This window comes from Salmo salar, chromosome ssa20 (assembly GCF_905237065.1).
Source record: "Salmo salar chromosome ssa20, Ssal_v3.1, whole genome shotgun sequence".
NCBI classification, from domain to species: Eukaryota; Metazoa; Chordata; class Actinopteri; order Salmoniformes; family Salmonidae; genus Salmo; species Salmo salar.
Genome location: NC_059461.1, coordinates 58,519,053 through 58,545,219, shown reverse-complemented (window position 1 = coordinate 58,545,219; position 26,167 = coordinate 58,519,053). Strand labels below are relative to the sequence as shown.

Genomic DNA, 26,167 nt, shown 5'->3' with positions numbered 1-26,167 from the left:
GTCAATAGACAGCTGAACAGTCCACAGACATGGATCCACTAAACTAGACATGACATTGGCTGGGACTTAATGCAAACATTAATGACATTATACTCGCTCATGTGTTCCCACCGTATCCATGTCATGTTTAAATGTAACCCCAATATATATATATATATATATATATTACTGAGTATACCAAACATTTAAGAACACCTTCTTAATATTGGGCAGCACCCTCCCATCCTTTTGCCCTCAGAACTGTCTCAATTTGGTGTTGAAAGCGTTCCACAGGGATGTTGACTCCAATTTTAAATGTTTTAAATTGTATTTATTTCACCTTTATTTAACCAGGTAGGCCAGTTGAGAACAAGTTCTCATTTACAACTGTGACCTGGCCAAGATAAAGCAAAGCAGTTCGACACAAACAACACAAAGTTACACATGGGATAAGTAAACGTACAGTCAATAACACAATAGAAAAATCTATATACAGTGTGTGCAAATGTAGTAAGATTAGGGAGGCAAGGCCAATGCTTCCCACAGTTGTGTCAAGTTGGCTAGATGTCCTTTGGGTAGCAGACCATTGTTGGTACAAATGGGAAACTGTTGAACATGAAAAACGCAGCGTTATTTTCACGTACGTCAGATACAGTGGAATGTGTTGTTTTCCAGGGTCAGACATAGTAGTACAACGCCCCTGGAGATAATTAAGGTTGAGTGGCTTGTGGCTCGGGGATTCGAACCAGCAACCTTTTGGTTACTGGCCCAACACTCTAACCGCTAGGCTGCGTGCCATCATACCAATGATGACATTGCTTATTCCTATTAGAGCCTATTAGCATATCATATTAATACCATAGGTTACACCTGGATGTCCCCTTGTGCTCCCTAATCTACCACATTGACATTATGGGGAGGCAGCGAGTTGCCTGAGATTTCGATTGAATTACCACTGTGCCCTGGCCTGCGCTGCTCTCCAGCCACACACTAAGTGGGTTATACTGGCACATTTTCTCCTCAATCTTTATCTTTCCAAAGCCTGTCTTTTGCGGTCTCTCTCTGTCTGTCTCTCTCTGTCTGTCTCTCTCTGTCTGTCTCTCTCTGTCTGTCTCTCTCTGTCTGTCTCTCTCTGTCTGTCTCTCTCTGTCTGTCTCTCTCTGTCTGTCTCTCTTTGTCTGTCTGTCTGTCTGTCTGTCTGTCTGTCTGTCTGTCTGTCTGTCTGTCTGTCTGTCTGTCTGTCTGTCTGTCTGTCTGTCTGTCTGTCTGTCTCTTTCTCTGTTTTTCTCTCTCTTTCTCTGTTTTTCTCTCTCTTTCTCTGTTTTTCTCTCTCTGTTAACCTTTCTCTCTGTCTGTTTCTCTCACTCTTTCTCTGCCTCTTTTATCCCTCCTTTTTCTCAGTAGCATTTCTTCATGCAAATTGTGGATTGGGTAAATCAAATTGGGCAGCAGGTGGGTTTAAATGTAGAAGCGTTCTAAGATAATTGATGGATTGAAGTGTAGCCAACCTATAAAACGTAAGTGCCAATTGTAGGTACTTGTGCTAAGGGCTCTGGTTAAATCATAAAAGTAACAAGGCACTTTATATTAATGAGAGCTGGTGCAACCGTAAGATACAGTCCATTTATGAACTTTATGGTGCATTCATTTCTCTCAACATCATCTCATTATCTATTCAGCTCTTAGAGCCTATGTCTGTTTCTATTTGTTTTCAGGGATATACCATACTGTAAATATTGCACATTTTGGTATCTATACTGTATTATATATATATATATAGTATAGCCTAGTGAGTGATCATAATATTTACTCTGACCACCCTTTACATGCATGTATAGTAGGTCTATGTACTGTATACCTGAGACTGATATAAGTTCTGTATTCCCTACAGATACAGAGAGCCTGGTCAATGGGAACCATCAGTCAGGAGCGTCCCAGTCGTGCCACCCAGCCCCCGGGGCTAGAGACTCCTGCTCCGAGCATAGTGCCATCGTCAGCTCCATCGAAAAGGACCTCCAGGACATCATGGACTCCCTAGTCATGGATGATCCCCAGCCTTCCTCTTCAGACCACCCCATCCCCCACTCCCTGCTGTCCCCCATGGTCAACGGAGGAGGCCGCTACCTCCTCTCCCCTCCCACCAGCCCAGGAGCCATGTCGGTGGGCTCCAGCTATGAGAACACCTCCCCACCCTTCTCCCCCCTGTCCTCTCCCTCGGCGGCCAGCAGCGCAGGCAGCTACACCAGCCCTTCTCCCAGCGGCTGCCTGGACCCCCAGGACCCATCCCTGCCCCCCGTGCCGGTCCGCTCATCTAGCTACAACTACACAACTACACCACCCATCCCCCAGCCAAGGACCATACTGACCAACTACAGCCCTGGCGGCGGGGTGCAGAGGGTTCCTGAGAGCCCTAGGCACCAGAGGAAAGGTCTCCTGGAGGCCCCCCAAAGCCCCAAGCCAGCCCGCAGAGGCCAGAGACTGGACAGCCCAGGGGGGGTGGGTTCAGAGAGCCCTAGACTGACCCACCAATCTGTTGCCTCAGCCGATGCCGGGTACATGGGCATGGGCAGGAACGCAGTGCCAAGTAGCCCCAGACTCACCTCCAAGTTCCCCTACTCCTCCACGTCCTCCTCCCCATCCAGTCCCAGGACGAAAGCGGGCACCATCCTCCAGGAGCGCCCGGCCAGCCCCTTCAGAGAGCAAGCGGACCACTCCCTCACTTCCAGCCCTTCCAGACAGCTGCTATCCCAGCCCAGCAGGGCCTTTCAGCCTCCCCTGGACCCCATCGTCCACATCATCCAGGGGGGCTCTCCACTCCAGCAGCACCACCCCTTCCCCCACCCCCGCACGCTGCAGCCCCCAGAGAGCCCTCGGCTGACTCGCAGGAACCTTGAGCTCAGCAGCGGGGGCAGCAGCATGAAGGAGCTCCCACCTCTCAGCCCCTCCATGGCTCGCAGAGGGGTGCCTGTTCACCTGGGGGCTCTCCCTGGAACTATCCCCACGTTGAGAACGCCTGAGAGCCCATCATCATCATCATTGGGGAAGTTGGGAGTCCCGGAGAGCCCCAGGCTCCTACGCAAGGCCGGCTCCCCCGCGGAGGACCAGTTTGGCAGCAGTGTGGTCCGAGCCCGCAGCCCCTCCCCCACCTCAGGGTTGATGATGATGGAGAGTGGGGGAGGTGGGAGGAAGGCCAGCTTTGGGAATGCCATCTCCCCTGCTTACAGCCTGGGCTCCCTGCCTGACTCCTCGCCTCTCGCCAGCCCCAGGGGCCATAGGAAGATGTCTGGGGGCTCCCGGGATCAGAGGGGCCCCCACCCGGGCATGCGGGAGCGCAAAAACAGCATCTCTGAGATCAGCGACAACGAGGACGAGCTGTTGGAGTACCACCGGCGCCAGAGAGAGGAGAGGCTCAGGGAGCAGGAGATGGAGAGACTGGTAAGTAGAACGGCCTGCTCTTAGCTGGATCAACTGTTAGCTGTGAGCTACGCTAGTTGTTCACACCAATCATCATTGACCCACATGATACAGAGATACAGGGTATTAGCAACCTAGAAGTTATTGGATTGGTTGAACAATATTTATCCAAGTAATACTATCAATTAAATGACCATTCATTTTTCTACTGGTCATCAAGGTGGTCTAGGGCAGTGGTCACCAAAAATAGGAACGCAAGGCTTTATCGTTGTTTTTTTACAGAAATGTTTGGCGATCGACTAGGAATGCCTTGGAGATCGGCCAGTCGATCGCCAAACATTTCTGTAAAAAAACAACAACTATAAAGCCTTGCGTTCCTATTCTTTTTTTATTCCTATTTTTTAAATACCCTTCATGCCGGGTAGGCAAAGTGTTCCCATTTTTAACCATTTCATGTGTCTGAAGGTACAAACTCTGCCTTCCCTACGGGCCCGGAGAGCAAATCAAGTGCACTATAGGCCTACCGCTGGCCAATCGGATGGCTGCAGTAACGTAGCACACGTAAAAGAAAGTTACAGCAAAGTTGATACTGTGAGATTTGAAAACTTCTAAAACCATGACTAGAGAGAGACTGTCAACAAATACAGAAAAGAGCTGCTGTTTTTATGAGTGAGGGTAAGTTCTTACTCAGCACTGTCAACACTTTGCATTCAACACTTTTATAAGCCATAAAATGCACGTTCTTCCTACTTCCACTTGTGCTACAACCAGCACTGCAGCTGTAGTGAATGAGTAGGAAAGTGTCTCGTTATTATTGGTGTCTTGTGTCTTTTTTAATATTGAGGAATATTTCACGTTCTCTGTTCATAGGAGTAACAACATGAATTTGTGCATGAAATAATGTGGTGCGACTCGAGTTCCGCCCTCAGCTGAAAGGCAGTGTATCTTTTTGGTCGGTGTCAGCGGAGGAAAGGGAGAGCGGAGGTACGTTGAGGCGAGCCCTCAGTCGGCTGCTCTGTCGCTCCGTGGTGTCTCATTGCTACAGTACTGTTTTTAATAGGTTCATGTTGCATAGGCTTATGTTTTTGAAGCAATGTTCAGCAAAATCTGAGCTGTAGATCTCGGCTTGCATTTTGACTCAGAAAGTGATCTGGACTCAGAAAAGGTTGGTGACCAGTGGCCTAGGGGATAACTCAGCCGCCTGGGAATATTCCCAAATCCAGCTCCTGACACTATGCTGACAGGAAAATCTCTCTCCCTGCTTGTCTCTCTCTCTCCACTATCTATCCAATATAAACAACAACGAAATCAGAACGTTCTTAGATGGGCCCCCTCATGGTTTTCACATAAGAATTAAATCAGATTTATACCGTCATACACAACATGTTTATGATGAAGCTACTGGATGTGCTGAGCTGTAGTTTGTCTTATAGCCTTTTTTTAACCACCATGTTTAGTCTGTCTCCACTCAAGTGTTCCTCCACATGACCAGTTAACCATTTGTTTAACCTAAGAGGATGGGAGTGGAGAGCACAGTGAAGTCCATATTTGTGAGGAGTAGGGATTGTAAAAAACTCTGAATCCCGACTGAAACCGTCTAAACTGCCGACGTGCGGTGACTAAACGACCAGGTTTTTCCATGGCAACCCCATTGTTTGTTGTCCTATTTTTCACTGAAGAGGGGGAGGGAGCGGTATACATCTTGGATCTGTCTGTGTCCCCGATGAAGCGCCTGAGACAATGTACTTTTATATGCGTGTGCCTCTGTGTGATGAAAAACTCGTCTGCCTCCTTGTAGGTACACCATAGCAATAGAATGACTAGAATGGGAAACCCCCTTCAGACCTTGGCAATATGAAGTTACAGTCATGGGTACATTCTATTTCTATGAGTAGGGTGCTGCTTCCAAAATGAAGGCAGTTCTTTTGGGCAGAGGAGGAATGACTTGCCACTCTGTGTACACTGGGCTACGCTCTGGTTCCCAACAGGAGCATTACTTCCATTACACAGCAGTAAATCCATGTCTGGCAGTCCCAGAATGGACACAATCTGTCTGTCTCCTCCGTCACCCCCATGTGTTGGAGTAGGCTGCTGCCCTAAATGTAAGAGAAATGTCTCTTTTCCAATTCAACGAGAAAAGCAATTGCCAGGCTTGTTAAGGACAAAAAGGTCCCCCAACCATATCAGTTAAATTGTATTTGTGATTCTCTCTGTATGGATGGGGTTTAAATTGAAAGGATGGTTATTACAGTGAACCATAACGACCTTTGGTCTTAACCTTGTGCCATTAGACTGGGAAATATTGACATAGGACAGAATGTAAATAGCAGAAGGAATCTCGGGGAATGTACATAAGCCAAGCGGATAAGGCATGTGGTTTATGGAGAAAGGTGCTAAGATGGGGGACAGATTGTAGAGATTTATGTTTTCTTTGTCAACTGCCGTTCTAACTTTCAAAATGTAAGATGGGTGGTTTGGCGAATTACGTAATGCCTGCGTGATTAGTAACCTTGTCTGAAGCCAGAAGGCTTGCATTAGCTCCATGAGCAAATGCCTAGGCTTTAGCTTAGTGAGCTAGCTATCCCAAGTATAACCAGATTAAGCCCCTGGCATATGAGCTTTGCCACTGGTATGATAGTATTTTCTTTGTTAGGAGGGATCGAGAGGGGTATTATATGCGTTCACTGTGAACCCAGGTGTGCTCAGCTCATGCAGCACTGAATGAAGGATTTGGATCCCGTAACCATTATTACCATGAGCCATTTCTGCATCCATTTTAATCGACCCAAAGATTCTGTTCTGTCCAGGTCTTTAAGATCCAGCAACTAGACATAGACCGAACTGTGCAGAGCTAAGCATGACATAAGCACGACTCCTGCCGTGGTGCAAGACGGGGAGAGCCAGCGCAGCGAGCCAAGCGTGACACAGGTCCTCAGTGTCTCTCACTGGAGCTGCCAGGGGAAGTGGGAGGGATGAAGGGGAGGTGGGGGGTAGTGTACAGTCCAATCATTGAGGCTATATTTACCCCAAAATAGCCACACTTTCTCTACCCAAGGAGTCTGTCTGTCTGTCTGTCTGTCTGTCTGTCTGTCTGTCTGTCTGTCTGTCTGTCTGTCTGTCTGTCTGTCTGTCTGTCTGTCTGTCTGTCTGTCTGTCTGTCTGTCTGTCTGTCTGTCTGTCTGTCTGTCTGTCTGTCTGTCTGTCTGTCTGTCTGTCTGTCTGTCTCCCAGCGACATGCTGCAGGCCAAGCCAGGCCAGGGGTAACTAACTACACTTTCTCGCCAAGTTATTTTCGGATGCAGTCAGTCAGACCCTGGGGATCAGTGTCATGTCCGAAGCAAAGAGATATGCTGGGTACAGCTATCTATCCCTACAGAGGGAGGCAGCACAGGCTCTCTCTGGCATCCTGAAACTATCAGCACGGTTTATACATAAGACTTGTTTACTGTACCAAGCATACTCAATTATTTGAGTGTTCTGGAAAGATATTTGTGTGTTCTGTGGACCGAGAAAACATAAGTGTTCACCAGGGACGACATCATTCGTGCCGTCTGTTTACAATGTTTACACAGCGCCTTCATTCTCTTTCATCCAAGTATAATGTGCCACATAAACCAGTGAAACGGTATCTTAAGATGTTATTTTTACCAGTCGATCAGAGGTGACCTCTATATCATATAGGAGTCCAGACAGTTAAGGATATTATTTCTCACGTCTGAGCTGCCTTTGAGTTGTAGTGATACACATGGTTCCTTAGTGAAACACTGCCTTGGCAAAGACACTTGGCATATGGCGTTAGTCACTGGCTGGCTGCTCTGACTGTCAGACAGTGTTGTGAAAATGCCAGTCTACTGAAGATGATCTCATTGTTGTAATTAGAGGTCCAAGGATGATGATATCACATATTCCATTACCTTTATAATGCGGACAAGTTTTGTCATGCACAGTGTCACAGGGGTCGTTGAAAGGAGACCAAGGCGCAGCGTGTAAAGTGCTCATTATTTTTCTTTAATGAATACACCTCGACAAAAACCACAAACGACCGATAACAGTCCCGTTAAGTACACAAGACTAAAGGGAAACAACTACCCACAACCCCAAAGGAAAACAGGCTGCCTAAGTATGGCTTCCAATCGGAGACAACGAAAGACACCTGCCTCTGACTGGAAACCATACCCGGCCAAACATGGAAAAACAACACATAGAAATAGAAAACTAGAACCCTCCCACATAGAAACAGAAAACCCAAAAACCCACACCAAACACCCCCCTGCCACGCCCTGACCAATTTACTATGGCAAATGACCTCTTTACCTGGTCAGGACGTGACACACAGCAACATTTCTAAACTTAGCTAAACAAAAATACTCTTATTTGTCAGCTGAGCGAGTCAGAATTAGCATGGATACAATGTAGGTTATTATTGTTCTCTCTAGCTCGAGGGACATGCAGTGCATTTGAAAAGTATTGAGAACCCTTGACTTTTCCACATTTTGTTACTTTACAGCCTTATTCTAATTAAAAAACATTTTTTTATTGTCTTCATCAATCTAAACACAATACCCCATAATGACAAAGCAAAAACAGGTTTTTAGAAATGTTAGCAAATCTATTAAAAATAAAAAACTGAAATATCACATTTACATATGTATTCAGACCCTTTACTCAGTACTTTGTTAAAGCGTCTTTGGTAGCGATTACAGCCTCGAGTCTTCTTGGATATGACGCTACAAGCTTGGCACACCTGTATTTGGGGAGTTTCTCCCATTCTTCTCTGCAGATACTCTCAAGCTCTGTCAGGTTGGATGGGGAGCGTCGCTGCACAGCTATTTTCATGTCTCTCCAGAGATGTTCAATCGGGTTCAAGTCCGGGCTCTGGCTGGGCCACTCAAAGACATTCAGAGACTTGTCCCGAAGCCACTCCTGCGTTGTCTTGGCTGTATGCTTAGGGTTGTTGTCCTGTTGGAAGGTGAACCTTCGCCCCAGTCTGAGGTCCTGAGTACTCTGGAGCAGGTTTTTTTCAAGGATCTCACTGTACTTTTCTCCGTTCATCTTTCCCTCTGTCCTGACTAGCCTCCCAGTGCCCTGCCGCTGAAAAACATAATCACAGCATGATGCCACCACCATCATGCTTCACCGTAGGGATGGTGCCTTGTTTCCTCCAGACTTCTCGCTTGGCATTCAGGCCACAGAGTTCAATCTTGGTTTCATCAGACCAGAGAATCTTGTTTCTCATGGTCTGCGTGTCTTTAGGTGCCTTTTGGCAAACTCCAAGTGGGCTGTTATGTGCCTTTTGTAATTTAGGAGTGGCTTCCGTCTGGCCACTCTACCATAAAGGCCTGATTGGTGGTGTGCTGCAGAGATGGTTGTCCTTCGGGAAGGTTCTCCCATCTCCACAAAGGAACTCTGGAGCTCTGTCAGTGACCATCGGGTTCTTGGTCACCTCCCTGACCAAGGCCCTTCTCCCCTGATTGCTCAGTTTGGCCAGGCGGTCAGCTCTAGGAAGGGTCTTGGTGGTTTCAAACTTCTTCCATTTTAAAAATGATGGAGGCCACTGTGTTCTTGGGGACCTTCAATGCTGCAGACATTTTTTTGGTACCCTTCCCCAGATCTGTACCTCAACACAATCCTGTTTCAGAGCTCTATGGACAATTCCTTTGACCTCATGGCTTGGTTTTTGCTCTGATATGCAGTCAACTGTGGAACCTTTTATATAGACACGGTGTGCCTTTCCAAATCATGTCCAATCAATTGAATTTACTGCAGGTGGACTCCAATCAAGTTCTAGATCAGTGGAAACAGGATGCACCTGAGCTAAATTTTGAGTCTCAGCGCAACAGGTCTGAATACTTATGTAAAAAGGTATCTATGTTTTTCATTTTCTCTCTACCCCTGTCTCTTTCGCCCCCTCTCTTTCTCTTTCCCTGTCTCTTGCCACCTCTCTTTCTCTTTCCCTGTCTCTTTCGCCCCCTCTCTCTTTCTCTTTCGCCACCTCTCTTTCTCTTTCCCTGTCTCTTTGTGCATGCAATTCTGTCCGTGAAGAATTTCTAGCAAAGGGAGAGTGACTTTTCAGAGTCGGTGATAATGTCAGAGAAAAAGGTTGGCTCTTCACAGGAGAGTGAAAGGTCTTCTCTGCATGACTGGCATCTTTGTCAGTGTTCACATGGATTAGCACACTAAATATAACCAGCACACCAAATATATTCTTGTCTGTACTGTCCTGTCATCGGACAGCGTGGCCTAGGTTTAGACCTAGAACAATGCTCTATTTAAGTGCAGAGATTACATGTATTTTTTTCCCGCTGCCCCTGTTTAGAGACAAGTGCATGATAATTGTCCGTTCTAAATCAAAACGAATTTCACGCATATATTATTTAGTATTTGTAAAGACAATATTAAAACAAGAATAGTCTGATGGGTGACAATATTAGCTTATCACTTGTGAATTACAGTGGAAGTCAGAAGTTTACATACACCTTAGCCAAATACATTTAAACTCAGTTTTTCACAATTCCTGACATTTAATCCTAGTAAAAATTCCCTGTCTTAGGTCAGTTAGGATCACCACTTTTATTTTAAGAATGTGAAATGTCAGAATAATAGGAGAGAGAATGATTTATTTCAACTTTTATTTCATTCATCACATTCCCAGTGGGTCAGAAGTTTACATACACTCAATTAGTATTTGGTAGCATTGCCTTTAAATTGTTTAACTTTGGTCAAACGTTTTGGGTAACCTTCCACAAGCTTCCCACAATAAGTTGGGTGAATCTTGGCCCATTCCTCCTGACAGACCTGGTGTAACTGTATCAGGTTTGTAGGCCTCCTTGCTCGCACATGCTTTTTCAGTTCTGCACACAAATTTTCTAAAGGTTTGAGGTCAGGGCTTTGTGATGGCCACCCCAATACCTTGACTGATGTCTTGAGCTGTTGCTTCAATATATCCACATAATTTTCCGTTCCTCATGATGCCATCTATTTTGTCAAGTGCACCAGTCCCTCCTGCAGCAAAGCACCCCCACAACATGATGCTGCCACCCCCGTGCTTCATGGTTGGGATGGTGTTCTTCGGCTTGCAAGCCTCACCCTTTTTCCTCCAAACCTAACGATGGTCATTATGGTCAAACAATTCTATTTTTGTTTCATCAGACCAGAGGACATTTCTCCAAAAAGTACGATCTTTGTCCCCATGTGCAGTTGCAAACCGTAGTCTGGCTTTTTTATGGCGGTTTTGGAGCAGTGGCTTCTTCCTTTCAGGTTATGTTGATATAGGACTTGTTTTACTGTGGATATAGATACTTTTGTACCTGTTTCCTCCAGCATCTTCACAAGGTCCTTTTGCTGTTGTTAATCTCTAGGAAACAGAACGAGTCTCCTTCCTGAGTGGTTTGACGGCTGCGTAGTCCCATGGTGTTTATACTTGCGTACTATTGTTTGTAAAGATGAACATGGTACCTTCAGGCGTTTAGAAATTTCTCCCAAGGATGAACCAGACTTGTGGAGGTCTACAATTTTTTTTCTCAGGTCTTGGCTGATTTCTTTAGATTTTTCCCATGATGTCAAGCAGAGGCACTGAGTTTGAAGGTAGGCCTTGAAATACATCCACAAGTACACCTCCAATTGACTCAAATGATGTCAATTAGCCTATCAGAAGCTTCTAAAGCCATGTTATCATTTTCTGGAATTTTCCAAGCTGTTTAACTTCTATGGGCTAGGTGGGACGGTAGCGTCCCACCTGCGGGACACAGCCAGTGAAAGATCAGGGAGGCAAATTGAAAAACAACAAAATGTCATAATTCAACTGTCTCAAACATACGACTATTTTACACCATTTTAAAGATACACGTCTCCTTGATGTAACCACATTGTCCGATTTCAAAAAGGCATTAAGCAAAAGCAAAACATTAGATTGTTAGGAGAGTACATAGACAAAAATAATCACACAGCCATTTTCCAAGCAAGGACATGTGTCAATAAAACCCAAAACACAGCGAAATGAAGCACTAACCTTTGACGATCTTCATCAGATGACACTCCTAGGACATTATGTTACACAATACATGTATGTTTTGTTCGATAAAGTTGATATTTATATCCAAAACAGCATTTTACATTGGCGCGTGACATTCAGAAAATATTTTGCCACAAAGTAGATATCCTAACCGACTTGCCAAAACTATAGTTTGTTAACCTCTATGGGCAAGGCGGGACGAATTCGTCCCACCTACGTAACAGCCACCTGAATTCAGTGGCGCGATTTTTGAATCGTTTGAAATACTATTACTTCAATTTCTCAAACATATTACTATTTTACAGCTATTTAAAGACAAGACTCTCCTTAATCTAACCACACTGTCCGATTTCAAAAAGGCTTTACAACGAAAGCAAAACATTAGATTATGTCAGGAGAGTGCCCAGCCAGAAATAATCTGACACCCATTTTTCAAGCTAGCATATAATGTCACAAATACCCAAACCACAGCTAAATGCAGCACTAACCTTTTATGATCTTCATCAGATGACACACCTAGGACATTATGTTATACAATACATGCATGTCTGTTCAATCAAGTTCATATTTATATCAAAAAACAGCTTTTTAGATTAGCATGTGACGTTCAGAAAAAGCATACTTTGACGGGGAATTTACTAACAGTTTGCTAAATTACTCACGATAAACGTTCACAAAAAGCATAACAATTATTTTAAGAATTATAGATACATTACTCCTCTATGCACTCGATATGTCCGATTTTAAAATAGCTTTTCGGATGAATCACATTTTGCAATATTCTAAGTACATAGCCCAGCCATCACGGCTAGCTATTTAGACACCTGGCAAGATTTCCTATAAGAAAAATGTTCTTACCTTTCCTGTTCTTCGTCAGAATGCACTCCCAGGACTTCTACTTCAATAACAAATGTAGGTTTGGTCCCAAATAATCCATCGTTATATCCAAATATCCTCTGTTTTGTTCGTGCGTTCTAGACACTATACGAATGGTAAATAACGGTCGCGCGCATGGCACATGGCGTGACAAAAAATGTCAAAATATTCCATTACCGTACTTCGAAGCATGTCAACCGCTGTTTAAAACCAATTTTTATGCCATTTATCTCGTAGAAAAGCGATCATATTCCGACCGGGAATCTGCAATAAGCTAAACAGCCGAATGAAATTTCTCCACGGGGGCGAATCGTGCACGCGCCTCATTCAATGGTCCTCTGATCGGCCACTTGGATAAGGCGATAATCTGTTTCAGCCAGAGGCTGCCTCGTCATCGTTCAGGTTTTTCCCGGGTTCTGAGAGCCTATTGGAGCCCTGGGAATTGTCACGTTACAGCTAAGATCCTTACTCTTCAATAAACAGATGCAAGACGCACGACTCCTTGTCAGACAGGCCACTTCCTGCATGAAACCTTGTCAGGTTTTTGCCTGCCATAGGAGTTCTGTTATACTCACAGACACCATTCAAACAGTTTTAGAAACTTTAGGGTGTTTTCTATCCAAACCTGAACAATAATATGCATATTCTAGCTTCTGAGTTGGTGTAGGAGGCAGTTAAAAATGGGCACATATTTTTTCCAAAATTCTCAATACTGCCCCCTAGCCCAAACAGGTTAACAAGAAATTTGTGGAGTGGTTGAAAAACGAGTTTTAATGACTCCAACATAAGTGTATGTAAACTTCTGACTTCAACTGTATATATTATCACTTTTGAATGATACCGAGCTTAAGCTTTGGGCGGCAGGGTAGCCTAGTGGTTAGAGTGTTGGGCTAGTAACCAAAAGGTTGCAAGTTTGAATCCTTGAGCAGACAAGGTACAAATCTGTCGTTCTGCCCCTGAACAAGGCAATTAAACCAGTGTTCGTAGGCCATCATTGAAAATAAGAATTCGTTCTTAACTGACTTGCCTAGTTAAATAAAGGTAAAATAAATAAATAAAAGGTAAGAAATCATGCCTTTTTAAAGAAAATCATATTCGAGCACATCACATAACCTAGCCCATAGGCCTATATGATTTGATAAGGTTCATCACAAATAAAGTGGCAAAATAACTTCTTCAAATTAAGCACATTAATCCGCTCTACAAAGGGTGTAGAGCCTAACTGGAATACATAAGCAGCGCGTGAGTTTCAAGTTTGGGGAAGATCATTTTCACCCTAAAAATGCACCTTTATAGTAAAAGCATTAAATGCATAATCGTATTTGTGGTCACTTTTGAGAATGGTGTTTTTGCACTAATGGAACATTCGCGCTTATAGCCTACTACCGTGTGCGCATTGCTGCTCTTATAATGTGAAGAAATAGCCTAATAGTTTATCAACATTTTATGTTAAACATTCTGATCTGTTGTGTCAGCCTTATTGCGTTAAATAACATTTTTGGTGCTAGTGGTTGTATTAATTTGGGATCTATTCCATCCCACAACTGTCCCAGACTGTTTGGAATATTTATTTCTCGCACAGAATATAATAGGACAACTTTTGTACTATGAGGATAGTAGCTTGACATATGCTAGTGATTTTGCTGTTCGTTAGGCCTACTCATCTTGTTGGCTGACAGAGTAAATGTGGACAGTTCTTCCAATATCTTCAATATGCACCTCGGAATTGGATAAGGACGCGTGCAGTTGCGTCCCAGATGTGTCTGTCTTCACTTGTAGCCTGTGAGAAAGACCAGATCACGTGATGGAGAGTGGTCTCAGTGCGAAGTGCTTCAGAGCAGGCAGCACTCAGGGAGAAGGGCTGAAAAAGGCATAGATTTTTTTAGGGTGCATTATAGCCACACAAAGTGGATGCCACCGGGAAATTCAAAGCATTATCAAGCAACTTTTTTAAAATCATCATTAGAGTTGCATTATGCAGCCTTACAATGTATTAAACTCTAAATGAAACATATAGTAGTACCTATTTCTTTGTTAACCAGTCAACACAGAATAGCCGCATGTGCGCACACCCTCAAATCGTTTGGAGAAAATATCCTTTCTATTTTATTCAGCTTTATTCAATTGTATTCTTCATACTATAAAATAATATAAAATAATTCCACGGACTTCTAAGCAAATCTTGTCTGCTAAATTAACTAGTGTAGCCCACAGCCAAATGGTATAGCCAGATCAGGACAACTCAGAGTATGCTATTCTGTTCTTCTGAAATAGACTACATTTTCTTCATATCATGTTTCTTTAGACCTGTCTAAAATAAATAATGGATTTATTGTATAGGTGTAAGCTATATTACATGGATTTATTAGACTTTTTAAAATGTAGATGTTCCAAAGATCTGCATCAGTGGCTTGTAGGCTGTGTGTGAAAGCCAGGAGATGATGATAAATGTGTTTGATAACTAACGGTCAATTACCGTGAGCCCGACCAGTTATTTGCTTGACAATCACTGGCTGATGAAATTTGGTGACCGTCACAGCCCTAGTCAGGTAGCTGTGGTTGATTTAAACACTTATATATTTTGTAGTTCTTACAGCAGTATACAACTTTATTATTCTAACCACATTCCATCATTAGGCCTAGAGTTGGAAGTGTGTGTGTGTGTGTGTGTGTGTGTGTGTGTGTGTGTGTGTGTGTGTGTGTGTGTGTGTGTGTGTGTGTGTGTGTGTGTGTGTGTGTGTGTGTGTGTGTGTGTGTGTGTGTGTGTGTGTGTGTGTGTGTGTGTGTGTGTGTGTGTGTGTGTGTGTGTGTGTGGTTTTAAAGCACGGTGAGTATCGAGTTTACTAGCCAGGGAAGATTATAGTGATCCCCACAGTTTGATTGAGAAAAGAGGGTGGGGGAGATAGTAAGTACAAAATATCTCATTCATACTCCATTTAAAGGGAAGCTATTGTAGTCTAGTCTGTGTGAATAACAATAAATATGCTCTGTGTCTATTTTAGGTTCTCTGTGTCAGTTCTATCGCCCCATTGTCACGATTTGCCAAATACAGCACGCTACCATGCTGTTTCAAAGCAATCATTGGTTGGGTGCTTAAGATGGCATGTGAGGTGAACAAAAATATGTTAGGCTATCTGCATTCAGAGAACATTCAGTGAGAGGTCATAGGGCTGTCACAATTATCATGTAGCTGACTATTATGGACAATAACCGTGATCTGAAATTTGTTTTCGTCATTATCATCTTACTACATTCATTTTAGATGAAGGGGGATTAAACTTTGTATTCAAGTAGATACATTTTACCCAATAGCAGTTTTTCATTTTTACATGAATTAGGTACCGTAACTGCCGCAACTTTTTTCCCACGCTTTGAACCTCGCGGCTTAAACAATGACGCGGCTAATATATGGATTTTTCACGCTTTCACATTTTTTTTTCCAAAAAAACACATTCTGTGACGTGCTCAGTTTTTTGGCGGCGTGAAGCTTTCATTAGACCAATGAAATTGCCGAACGGGTTAACCTCTCTGGGCTAGGTGGCACCAAATCGTCCCACCTACGTAACAGCCAGTTGAATCCTGTGGCGCGATTTTCAAATACCTTAGAAATGCTATTACTTCACTGAAACCACTGAAGTCATTTCCTTCGGTGTCGGAGTTGAATAGCCTCAGAATTGCTTCATCCGATATTGGATCGTTTTCATTGTCGCTCTCGTCACTGTTTGACCTTAAGCTTGAATGGGCTAGTGATTGTAACAGCATGGAATTCAAAGGAGGAGATAGACAGATGGGTCAGGGGAGAAAGAGAGAATGTCCACTTGGGAGAGATGAGGATTCCAGTGCCACCACCCCGCTGACCAGATGCTCTCGGGGTGTGCGAGAACACGTGGTCAGGCGAGGAGAGAGCAGTAGGAGTAGCAGTGTTTTCTGTGGTAATCCATGTTTCCGTCAGCGCCAAGAAGTCGAGGGACTGGAGGGTAGCATAGGCTGATATGAACTCTGCCTTGTTGGCCGCAGACCGGCAGTTCCAGAGGCTGCCGGAGACCTGGAACTCCACGTGGGTCGTGCGCGCTGGGACCACCAGGTTAGAGTGGCAGCGGCCACGCGATGTGAAGCGTTTGTATGGCCTGTGCAGAGAGGAGAGAACAGGGATAGACCGACACATAGTTGATAGGCTACAGGAGAGGCTACGCTAATGCAAAGGAGATTGGCATGAAAAATTAACTAAACAACTGGGGAAGCGAGAGAGCAGGGCCTCCCTCACTAACAATTCACTGAAACACTAAAACGCTAAAATATAACTTTTCTACCACTAGAAATTAAAATTGATGTAAACTACAGTGGTTCAATGTTTCCAGGAATAGGCTCAAACTTAGTTTATTCCGCTAGATAACTTGGTACAGTATTCTTCCGTGAAAACCCACCTAGTGCACCGTGTCCTATGACGCCGTAGCTAACTAGCTAACTAGCATGCTAGCATCCTATAACACACGGTTAGCACCAATACTTGGTAACAACAAGCTACCAATGGATCATTCGTGTCCGTGTCTAGTTCATAACGCAGAAGTAATTAAACATTGGCTAGCTAACACAAAGTCAGTCCTGCTAGCTACACAAGTGGACTACACATCTCGAATGTTCAGAAAGTTAAGCTTACGTTGCAAAAATCTTATTGACTAAAAATGATACAGCTAGCTGGTAGGGTTAGCTAGCTAGCAGTGGGCGCGTTGTAAACTATGTTAGAAAATGTAGCTGGCTAGCTAACCTCGATAGTTACTCTGTACTACGCCTTTATCTTGATACAAAGACAACTATGTAGCTAGCTAACATTACACTAGTCAAATCGTTCCGTTGTTATGTATATAGTTTCTACAGTACTGCTAATTGGTAAAGTTGGCTAGCTAGCAGTGGCTGTGGTGTTATGGTGTTGACGATGTTTCAAAAACGGCGCGAATGAACGAATACAGCTGGCTAGCTAACCTTGTTAGTTCCTCAGAGCTACACCTTTATCCTTGATACAAAGACAGCAGATACAACTATGTAGCTAGCTAACAATACACTAATCAAATCATTCCAATGTAATGTTATGTGATGAAATGTAATATTACCCGCGGAGCGAGGTGCAGCACGACCAACAATGTAGTGAGCTCTGACCCCTCCTCCTAGTGTCTAAGCCCCTCCCCCTGGGCCTGAGGACAGAGGAATGATCTCCATCCGAGCTCTGTTGAAACGTGAGGTGGTGAATCACAACTGAACAAGCCAGCACTGGGAACAGAACCTAGCAGTATAACCACAGTGCAGCCACAGCTTACTGTACATACTACACTGATCTAGGACCAGTAATGGAGCGACATAAAGTCCTCAATGGAAGCGGATCGGAAGCACACAGAGCGGGACAGAGTAGGGACCAAGCCATGCTGTACTTACTCTTTCTGGCTCAGGAGGACGCAGTTTCCTCTCCAGTGTGACTGCACTCATGAAGGTAACAAGGGAAAACTCTAATATTAGCAATTGTGGAACAGTTGCTGCTGTCTCTGTCTATATTTAAATGTGATTTGGTATGTGTCTGTGTGTTTGGATGGTGTTAAAGGCTTGTGTCGGGTATTCATTGTTTCGTTGGTTATAACTGCATTAGCAAGAGAGACAAGTTTTAAACTGTTGTTTGTTGTTCCAGAATAGATGTGGAATTGGGAGGAAACAATGAGTTGTGTGTGTACGTGCGTGTCTGCCTGTGTCTGCTTGAGTTGGTGTGTATGTGTGCGTGAAGCTGTGCATTCCTGCATGTGATGAAGTTGGTGTGTGGGTGTGTTTTGTTGAGGTCATAGGCTGTTCCTTTGCTGAGCAATTCACAATGGTGGCTTTCAGATTAACAATGTATTTTTACGGTTTCAACCTGTATTTAGACTTTGGAGATTTGGCTGGTTAGAGCATGTGAAATGTGCTTGATATCCAATTGGTAGTTACAGTCTTGTCCCATCGCTGCAACTCCCGTGCGGACTCGGGAGAGGCGAAAGTCGAGAGCCATGCGTCCTCCGAAACACAACCCCGCCAAGCCGCACTGCTTCTTGATACACTGCTTGCTTAACCAGGAAGCCAGCCGCACCAATGTGTCGGAGGAAACACCATACAGCTGGTGACCTGAAGTCAGCGTGCATGCGCCCGGCCGCCACAAGGAGTCGCTAGAGCGTGATGGGACAAAGAAATCCCAGCCGGCCAAACCCTCCCCTAACCCGGACAAAGCTGGGCCAGTTGGGCGCCGCCTCATGGGTCTCCGGGTCGCGGCCGGCAGATCCGGGATCGTACCCAGATCTGTAGTGATGCCTCTAGCACTCCGCTGCAGTGCCTTAGACCTCTGCGCCACTCGCGAGGCCATAATAAAAGTTTTACATTAGGCCTGTTCTCCAAGTCTGTACTGTTGAATTAACAATGGTTATGCTAAGATGACCTTGAATCGAATGATTCAATTCTCAGAGAAACATACCATGAAACTCTTACGCTTTCTTTCAAAGTGCATCCTATCCACACAACGTCAAACACACTCAGCTTCAAGACCTCTGCGTCTGTCGCTAAGAGATTGCCTTGACTCTAGAGTCATGTTAGTTAGGAACCAAATGGACTGAAACGGAGGATAACCTAGACTTGTCCAATAAGACAGGCTCGTTTTCAATATCCATTGTAAGGAAACCGGTATGCCATTTTGTTATTTGAGTGAACTATCCTTTTTAACCTCTCTTGGGTAGGGGGCAGTATTTTGACGTCAGGATGAAAAGCGTGCCCAAAGTAAACTGCCTGTTACTCAGGCCCAGATATGGATATGCATATAATTGGTTGATTTGGATAGAAAACACTCTAAAGTTTCTAAGACTGTTAATATTATGTCTGTGAGTATAACAGAACTGATATGGCAGGCGAAACCCCGAGGACAAACCATCCCAAAAAACAAAACAATTCAGCCTACCACTATTTTCAATGGCCATCACTTTTATTATAAGGCCAAGTCCTCCCAGTTCCTAGGGCTTCCACTAGATGTCAACAGTCTTTAGAAAGAGTTTCAGGATGTTTTTTTGGAAAAATTATCCAGAAATTGTAGTTTTTCTAGGTGGCTCCCATTTTGTCTGTAGTGTTTCCAAGCGCATGGAAGAGAGCGTGTTCTTTGTTATTTTTCTCCGGTAAAGACCATAACGATTCTCCGTCTTAAATTTTATCGTTTATTTACGTATTAGGGTACCTAAGGTTTGATTATAAACGTTGTTTGACTTGTTTGGAAAAGTTTATTAGTAACGTTTGGGATTCATGTTGTATGCATTTTGATGGAGGGAAACCGGGTGGATTATTGACTGAAGCGAGCCAGCTAAACTGAGTTTTTATGGATATAAAGAAGGACATTATCGAACAAAAGGACCATTTGTGATGTAACAGGGACCTTTTGGAGTGCCAACAGAAGAAGATCATCAAAGGTAGGGCATTTGTTATATCGCTATTTCTGACTTTCGTGTCACACCTGCCTGGTTGAAATATGTTTTTCATGTGTTTGTATGCGGGGCGCTGTCCTCAGAAAATCGCATGGTTTGCTTTCACCGTAAAGCCTTTTTGAAATCTGACACAGCGGCTGGATTAACAAGAAGTTAATGAGCACAACCCAGGCCACGGTGGAAACTCCAACCTGAGGGTGTAAATGCTTGGAGGTCAGGGGTCATTCATCTTCTACTGTGTGGCTGTGAAGTCTGAGTTTAGCCTAGTCAACATCCTGCCATGCCAGTGTGTTCTGTCTTCTCAGACAGGGCCCAGCCAAGGGGAGGAGACCGAGAGGGAGAGAGAGTGGGGAGACAGAGAGAGAGACCGTATGTTCATTTAACCTTACCTGGCCAAACCTGGTCTTATGGATATCATAGAAAGCATGCTGCAGTATCATAAATGCTACTAGTTGTATGGTGGTGTAGACTTGGTGCTTCCATGTTCTCCTGTTGTGCATTGTTTTGCATTTAGATATTGTGGGATGGATGATGGGCACAACACAATGTATAGGTTTGGAAATCTTTGTCATCTAGTCAGCTTCTAAAACGGGATCATACTTCACTTGCATCTTTCCTCGAAACTTGTCTCTGTTTTTTATTTAACATGTGGCTGTAAGACCAGCCTTACTGCCACTCAGAGAGACATCTGGGGGAAGGGGGCTGTTGTCTCATTAATAGAGGCATCATTCGTTTTGAATGCAAACCAGTTCGACCAGGGACAATAAGTTTCCTCTCAAACCTAGTCAGTGATACAGGCTGCATCCCAAATGGCATCCTATTTTACCCTATGGGACCTGGTCAAAAGTAGTGTACTGTATAGGGAATAGGGTATCATTTGGGACACGGACACCAGCACAGGATGCTGCTGGAGGGCTAGTCTTCCATGTGGCTGTTTGAAGCTGCCGTTCTAATTAGCGCGAGCTAGTGACTATCTGCCTCCCTGGAACTGTGCATGATAAAAAATCAAGAGGGAGAGAGGGAGAGAGAGAAAAAAGAAGAGGTCAATCTTCAATGTGGTTGTTTTTCCAGTGTTCGCTGCGCTAAGGAGAGTGTGACGTTCTTTTATCCCTTGGGTTATGAGTTGTGAAGAATGTCTTTGTATCAGTGAGACTCTGAATTTGTTCTTGGTAACTCGGCGGCTGTCCTTGTTGCATGTCTACAGTGAAACATTTAAGCAATACCAATGGGCATTCCCCACAGGGGTGTTGGTTGTTTTCTGGTCAGCGTACACTGTGTACAAAACATTAAGAACACTTGTTCTTTCCATGACATAGCTTTCACCTGGTCAGTCTATGATCCCTTATTGATGTCACTAAATCCACTTCAATCAGTGTAGATGAAAGGGAGGAGACCGGTTAAAGAAGGATTTTTAAACCTTGAGACATAGATTGTGTATGTGTGCCATTCAGAGGGTGAATGGGCAAGACAAAATATTTAAGTGCCTTTGAACGGGGTATGGTAGTAGGTGCCAGGCGCACTGGTATGTGTCAAGAACTGCAACGGTGCTGTATTTTTCACACTCAACAGTTTCCTGTGTGTATCAAGAATGGTCCACCACCCAAAGAGAGAGAGAGAGGAACAGAAAAAAGGAGGAAGAAGGGAGAGATACTGGTACAACCACTGATTCATATTGGAAAGAAGGCAAGAATGAGGAAGAGATGCTTTGATTCAAAGAATAGGCCTAGTCGTTAAATGTTAGAGAGAGTGGTACTGTGGGAAAGCTCCTGACTTACTCAAAGAAAGAGGATGTTGAGAGAGGGATAGATAGAGTCCTGGTGTTCGGGGAATGCCTTCAAATCGCTGGCTAGAAATAAGTGTGCCTGAATGTCCCGAGGAGGAGCATCAATCACTTTCTGTAAGACGCCATTTATCCTCACTCCAGACTCTTTATCAAATCGGTCTCATGTCAAGCAATTACCCTAACATTTTACTGGGATGTAATCTCCTTTGACTTTCTTAACTGTACACTTAATTTACTCATTTGATCACTGCCACTCAGTTAGCTAAACAGGCTAAGTACATTCTGCAAATATGATAAGGAAAGCTAATGATGCTTAGAGAGCTCGCTGCGAGTGTGTGTTGTGCTGTCACATTTTGTCTGTCGATGAATTTAAATGGCGGTGGGAGGAAGAATGACTCAGTAAACAGTGCAGAACAACATTAAATAACCAGGAATGAGTCATGGCTAAATGGAACGTGGGTAGGTTAGTTGGTGGAAAGTACTGCCATCTTTGAATTGCAACCAGTTTGACTATAGAGTAGTACTGTCAACCCGGACCTTGGCTTTTCTGGGTCTGTGGGTTCAAATCCCAGGTTGGCCATAGCAGGGATGGACCTTGTTGTACAGTATTTTACTTCTCATTAAATATTTTTGTGTGGAGCAGACAAGACTGTAGTGTAACTGTAAGGCTGGTTGTGGTTTAGACTTGTGACTGAGCTGATCCCTTGAGTCACGCTTTAGCAGATAAGGAAAGAGGCCCATTTGGAATAAGTCTTTAGCTTGGCTAGGAAATCCAGTCAGTGTTCCTCCTGTCAGCAAGCTGGATCTGCTACTACTTCAATGCTACTTCAACGCTGGAGCAACATCAAATTCAACTCTTCCATCTGAATAGGTCAGACATGAGAACATGCAGTATGTACAGTCGTGGCCAAAAGTTTTGAGAATGACACAAATATTAATTTTCACAAAGTCTGCTGCCTCAATGTCTTTAGATATTTTTGTCAGATGTTACTATGGAATACTGAAGTATAATTACAAGCATTTCATGTGTCAAAGGCGTTTATTGACAATTACATGAAGTTGATGCAAAGAGTCAATATTTGCAGTGTTGACCCTTCTTTTTCAAGACCTCTGCAATCCACCCTGGCATGCTGTCAATTAACTTCTGGGCCACATCCTGACTGATGGCAGCCCATTCTTGCATAATCAATGCTTGGAGTTTGTCAGAATTTGTGGGTTTTTGATTGTCCACCCGCCTCTTGAGGATTGACCACAAGTTCTCAATGGGATTAAGGTCTGGGGAGTTTCCTGGCCATGGATCCAAAATATCGATGTTTTGTTCCCCGAGCCACTTAGTTATCACTGCTCCATCATGCTGGAAAAGGCATTGCTCGTCACCAAACTGTTCCTGGATGGTTGAGAGAAGTTGCTCTCGGAGGATGTGATGGTACCATTCTTTATTCATGGCTGTGTTCTTAGGCAAAATTGTGACTGAGCCCACTCCCTTGGCTGAGAAGCAACCACACACATGAATGGTCTCAGGATGCTTTACTGTTGGCATGACACAGGACTGATGGTAGCGCTCACCTTGTCTTCTCCGGACAAGCTTTTTTTCCGGATGCCCCAAACAATCGGAAAGGGGATTCATGAGAGAAAATGACTTTACCCCTGTCCTCAGCAGTCCAATCCCTGTACTTTTTGCAGAATATCAGTCTGTCCCTGATGTTTTCCTGGAGAGAAGTGGTTCTTCTTCCTTCTTCTCTCAAGATGGGCTTCTTTGCTGCCTTTCTTGATACCAGGCCATCCTCCAAAAGTCTTCGCTTCACTGTGCGTGCAGATGCACTCACACCTGCCTGCTGCCATTCCTGAGCAAGCTCTGTACTGGTGGTGCCCCGATCCCGCAGCTGAATCAACTTTAGGAGACGGTCCTGGCGCTTGCTGGACATTCTTGTGTGCCCTGACGCCTTCTTCACAACAATTGAACCGCTCTCCTTGAAGTTCTTGATGATCTGATAAATGGTTGATTTAGGTGCAATCTTACTGGCAGCAATATCCTTGCCTGTGAAGCCCTTTTTGTGCAAAGCAATGATGACGGCACGTGTTTCCTTGCAAGGAAACCATGGTTGACAGAGGAAGAACAGGGATTCCAAACACCACCCTCCTTTTTAAGCTTCCAGTCTGTTATTCAAACTCAATATGACAGAGTGATCTCCAGTCTTGTCCTCGTCAACACTCCCACCTGTGTTAACGAGAGAATCACTGACATGATGTCAGCTGGTCCTTTTTGTGGCAGGGCTGAAATGCAGTGGAAATGTTTTTTGGGGATTAGGTTCATTTGCATGGCAAAGAGGGACTTTGCAATTAATTGCAATTCATCTGATCACTCTTCATAACATTCTGGAGTATATGCAAATTGCCATCATACAAACTGAGGCAGCAGACTTTGTGAAAATGTATATTTGTGTTATTCTCAACTTTTGGCCACGACTGTACACTAGGTAGGAATGTGAGTCAGAGGCTTGTTGTTTGAGGGCACTAAATATCTTTCATTGTCAGCCCTACACCTCCGTGTTTACAAAGGTCTAGAGACAGTTGAAGGGTTTGGGGGTGGGACTCTGTAGAAGGGCTGTGTTTGTTTATCTGTCTCAGGGAGGGAGACTTGGATTTGTTTGAATGGGACTCCAATGAGCCTCACTGTCCTCCTAGAGCTGTGCCTTTTCACACCTCCACAATGAGAGTAAGTAGCCCACTGATTTGCTGACTTTTATTTGCTGTACTGTTGATGATCAAATTGAATTTTCATTGGTTGATTGATTTAATAATTGATAGTTGTTGTTTTTTACTCTTGAACATGGTGAACTTTAAACAACAAAATAAACAATAATATAAATGCAACATGCAACAATTTCAAAGATTTAGCTGAGTTACAGTTCATATAAGAAAATCAGGGGTGGGCCTGGGAGGGCATAGCCAATCAGAATGAGTTTTTCCCCACAAAAGGGCTTTATTACTGACAGAACCCCCCCCCCCCCATCTGACAATCCCGCAGGAGAAGAAGCCGGATGTGGAGGTCGTAAGCAGGCATGCTTGTATGTGGTCTGCGGATGTGAGGCCAGTTGGACACACTGCCAAATTCTCAAAAACAATGTTGGAGGTGGCTTATGGTAATTCTCTGTCAACAGCTCTGGTGGACATTCCTGCTGTCAGCATGCCAAATACACACTCCCTTGAGACATCTGTGGCATTGTGTTTTGTGACAAAACTGCATATTTTAGAGTGGCCTTTTATTGTCCCCAGCACAAGTCGCACCTGTGTAATGATCATACTGTTTAATCTGCTTCATGATATGCCACACCTGTCAGATGGATGGATTATCTTGACAAAGGATAAAAATGCTCACTAACAGAGATGTAAATTAATTTGTGCACAACATTTGAGTGGAATAAGCTTTTTGTGCCTATGGAACATTTCTGGGATCTTTTATTTCAGCTCATGGAACGTGGGACAAGCACTTTACACGTTTGGTTTACATTTTTTGTTCAGTGTAGTATTAGGCTTACATAGTGTTGTGTGGATGCTGCCATGCTGGTTGTGGAACTCGAGCAAACTCTTGGAATTCTCTGTGTTATATAATCGGTATCAAAGCTTGGAATTCTCTGTGTTATATAATCGGTATCAAAGCATGAGACTAGCGGGTGCTAAACCATTAACAGCCATGTGTTTAATAGGTAGTGGATGTGAAGTAATATGCTATGTTGTGATTGGAACCAGTCAGTAACTTAGACCTACACGGAGCGGAAGCTGCAGGATCAGAGTGAGACGTGTGGGCCAACTTGGAGATCCAATGCGTCGCCCTCTTCTCGCCTTCTCGGGTTCTGACTGTGCCACCAGGTTTTGGTATCGTGTGCTTTTAAGGTGCTCGGAAAACTCTAGTCCCACCTTGCCTCTGCTGTGCCTCTACCCTGGGGGAGCCAGCTAATGACATCTACAGAGACTGTTTAAGGCTCATAAGCTGAGGGATTTGACCTTTTAAAAATCGCTCTGCCATTTCCTGGTTGTTAAAACTCTAATAGTTTGCCTAATTTCAGTTTATATGACAAAATAAGATAGTATAATGTAGAGAATCATTGTACCATCTTACCCGCTGTGAAATATATTTCCCATAACCAAAAATGTTGTTTCAGCTGTTTGAAGCAGGTGTACAAAACCGAAAGTAAAATAAGCATAATTTAACATTTATTTATCTAGGCAAGTTAGTTAAGAACAAACTCTTATTTACAATGACGGCCTACCCCGGCCAATCCCGGACGAAGCTGTGCAAATTGTGCGCAGCCCTATGGGACTCCCAATCATGGCCAGTTGTGATCCAGCCTGGAATCGAACCAGGGTCTGTAGTGACGCCTCTAGCACTGAGATGCAGTGCCGTAGACCGCTGCACCACTTGGGAGCCCCCCCAAAAAACGTACGAACGGGAAGTGTAGAAATAGCGCACATTGAACAGATCTACTGCTTCTTAGACTTGCTTTCAAGTAGAAGAATATATCTATAACTCACATTTCTTTGTGGATTTGGTCAGGTCGTCCAAAAAGTTACATATTCACACTTAAGTCTGTGGTGGCCTGTGACTTGAACATAAAAACACCTTAGGCACTG

At 44.1% G+C, this 26,167-nt stretch overlaps 1 protein-coding gene across 26 annotated transcripts in view; it reads left to right on the top strand.

The window, feature by feature from the left end:
* The window catches only part of LOC106580939 (pleckstrin homology-like domain family B member 1), a 107,552-nt gene that overhangs the window by 53,851 nt on the left and 27,534 nt on the right, over positions 1-26,167 (top strand). For all 26 annotated transcript variants that reach the window (XM_014162503.2, XM_014162507.2, XM_045703680.1 and 23 more), the window contains one exon: positions 1,871-3,414. In XM_014162503.2, coding sequence (XP_014017978.1) covers positions 1,871-3,414 — 1,544 coding nt within the window. The remainder of the gene's footprint in view (positions 1-1,870; positions 3,415-26,167) is intronic.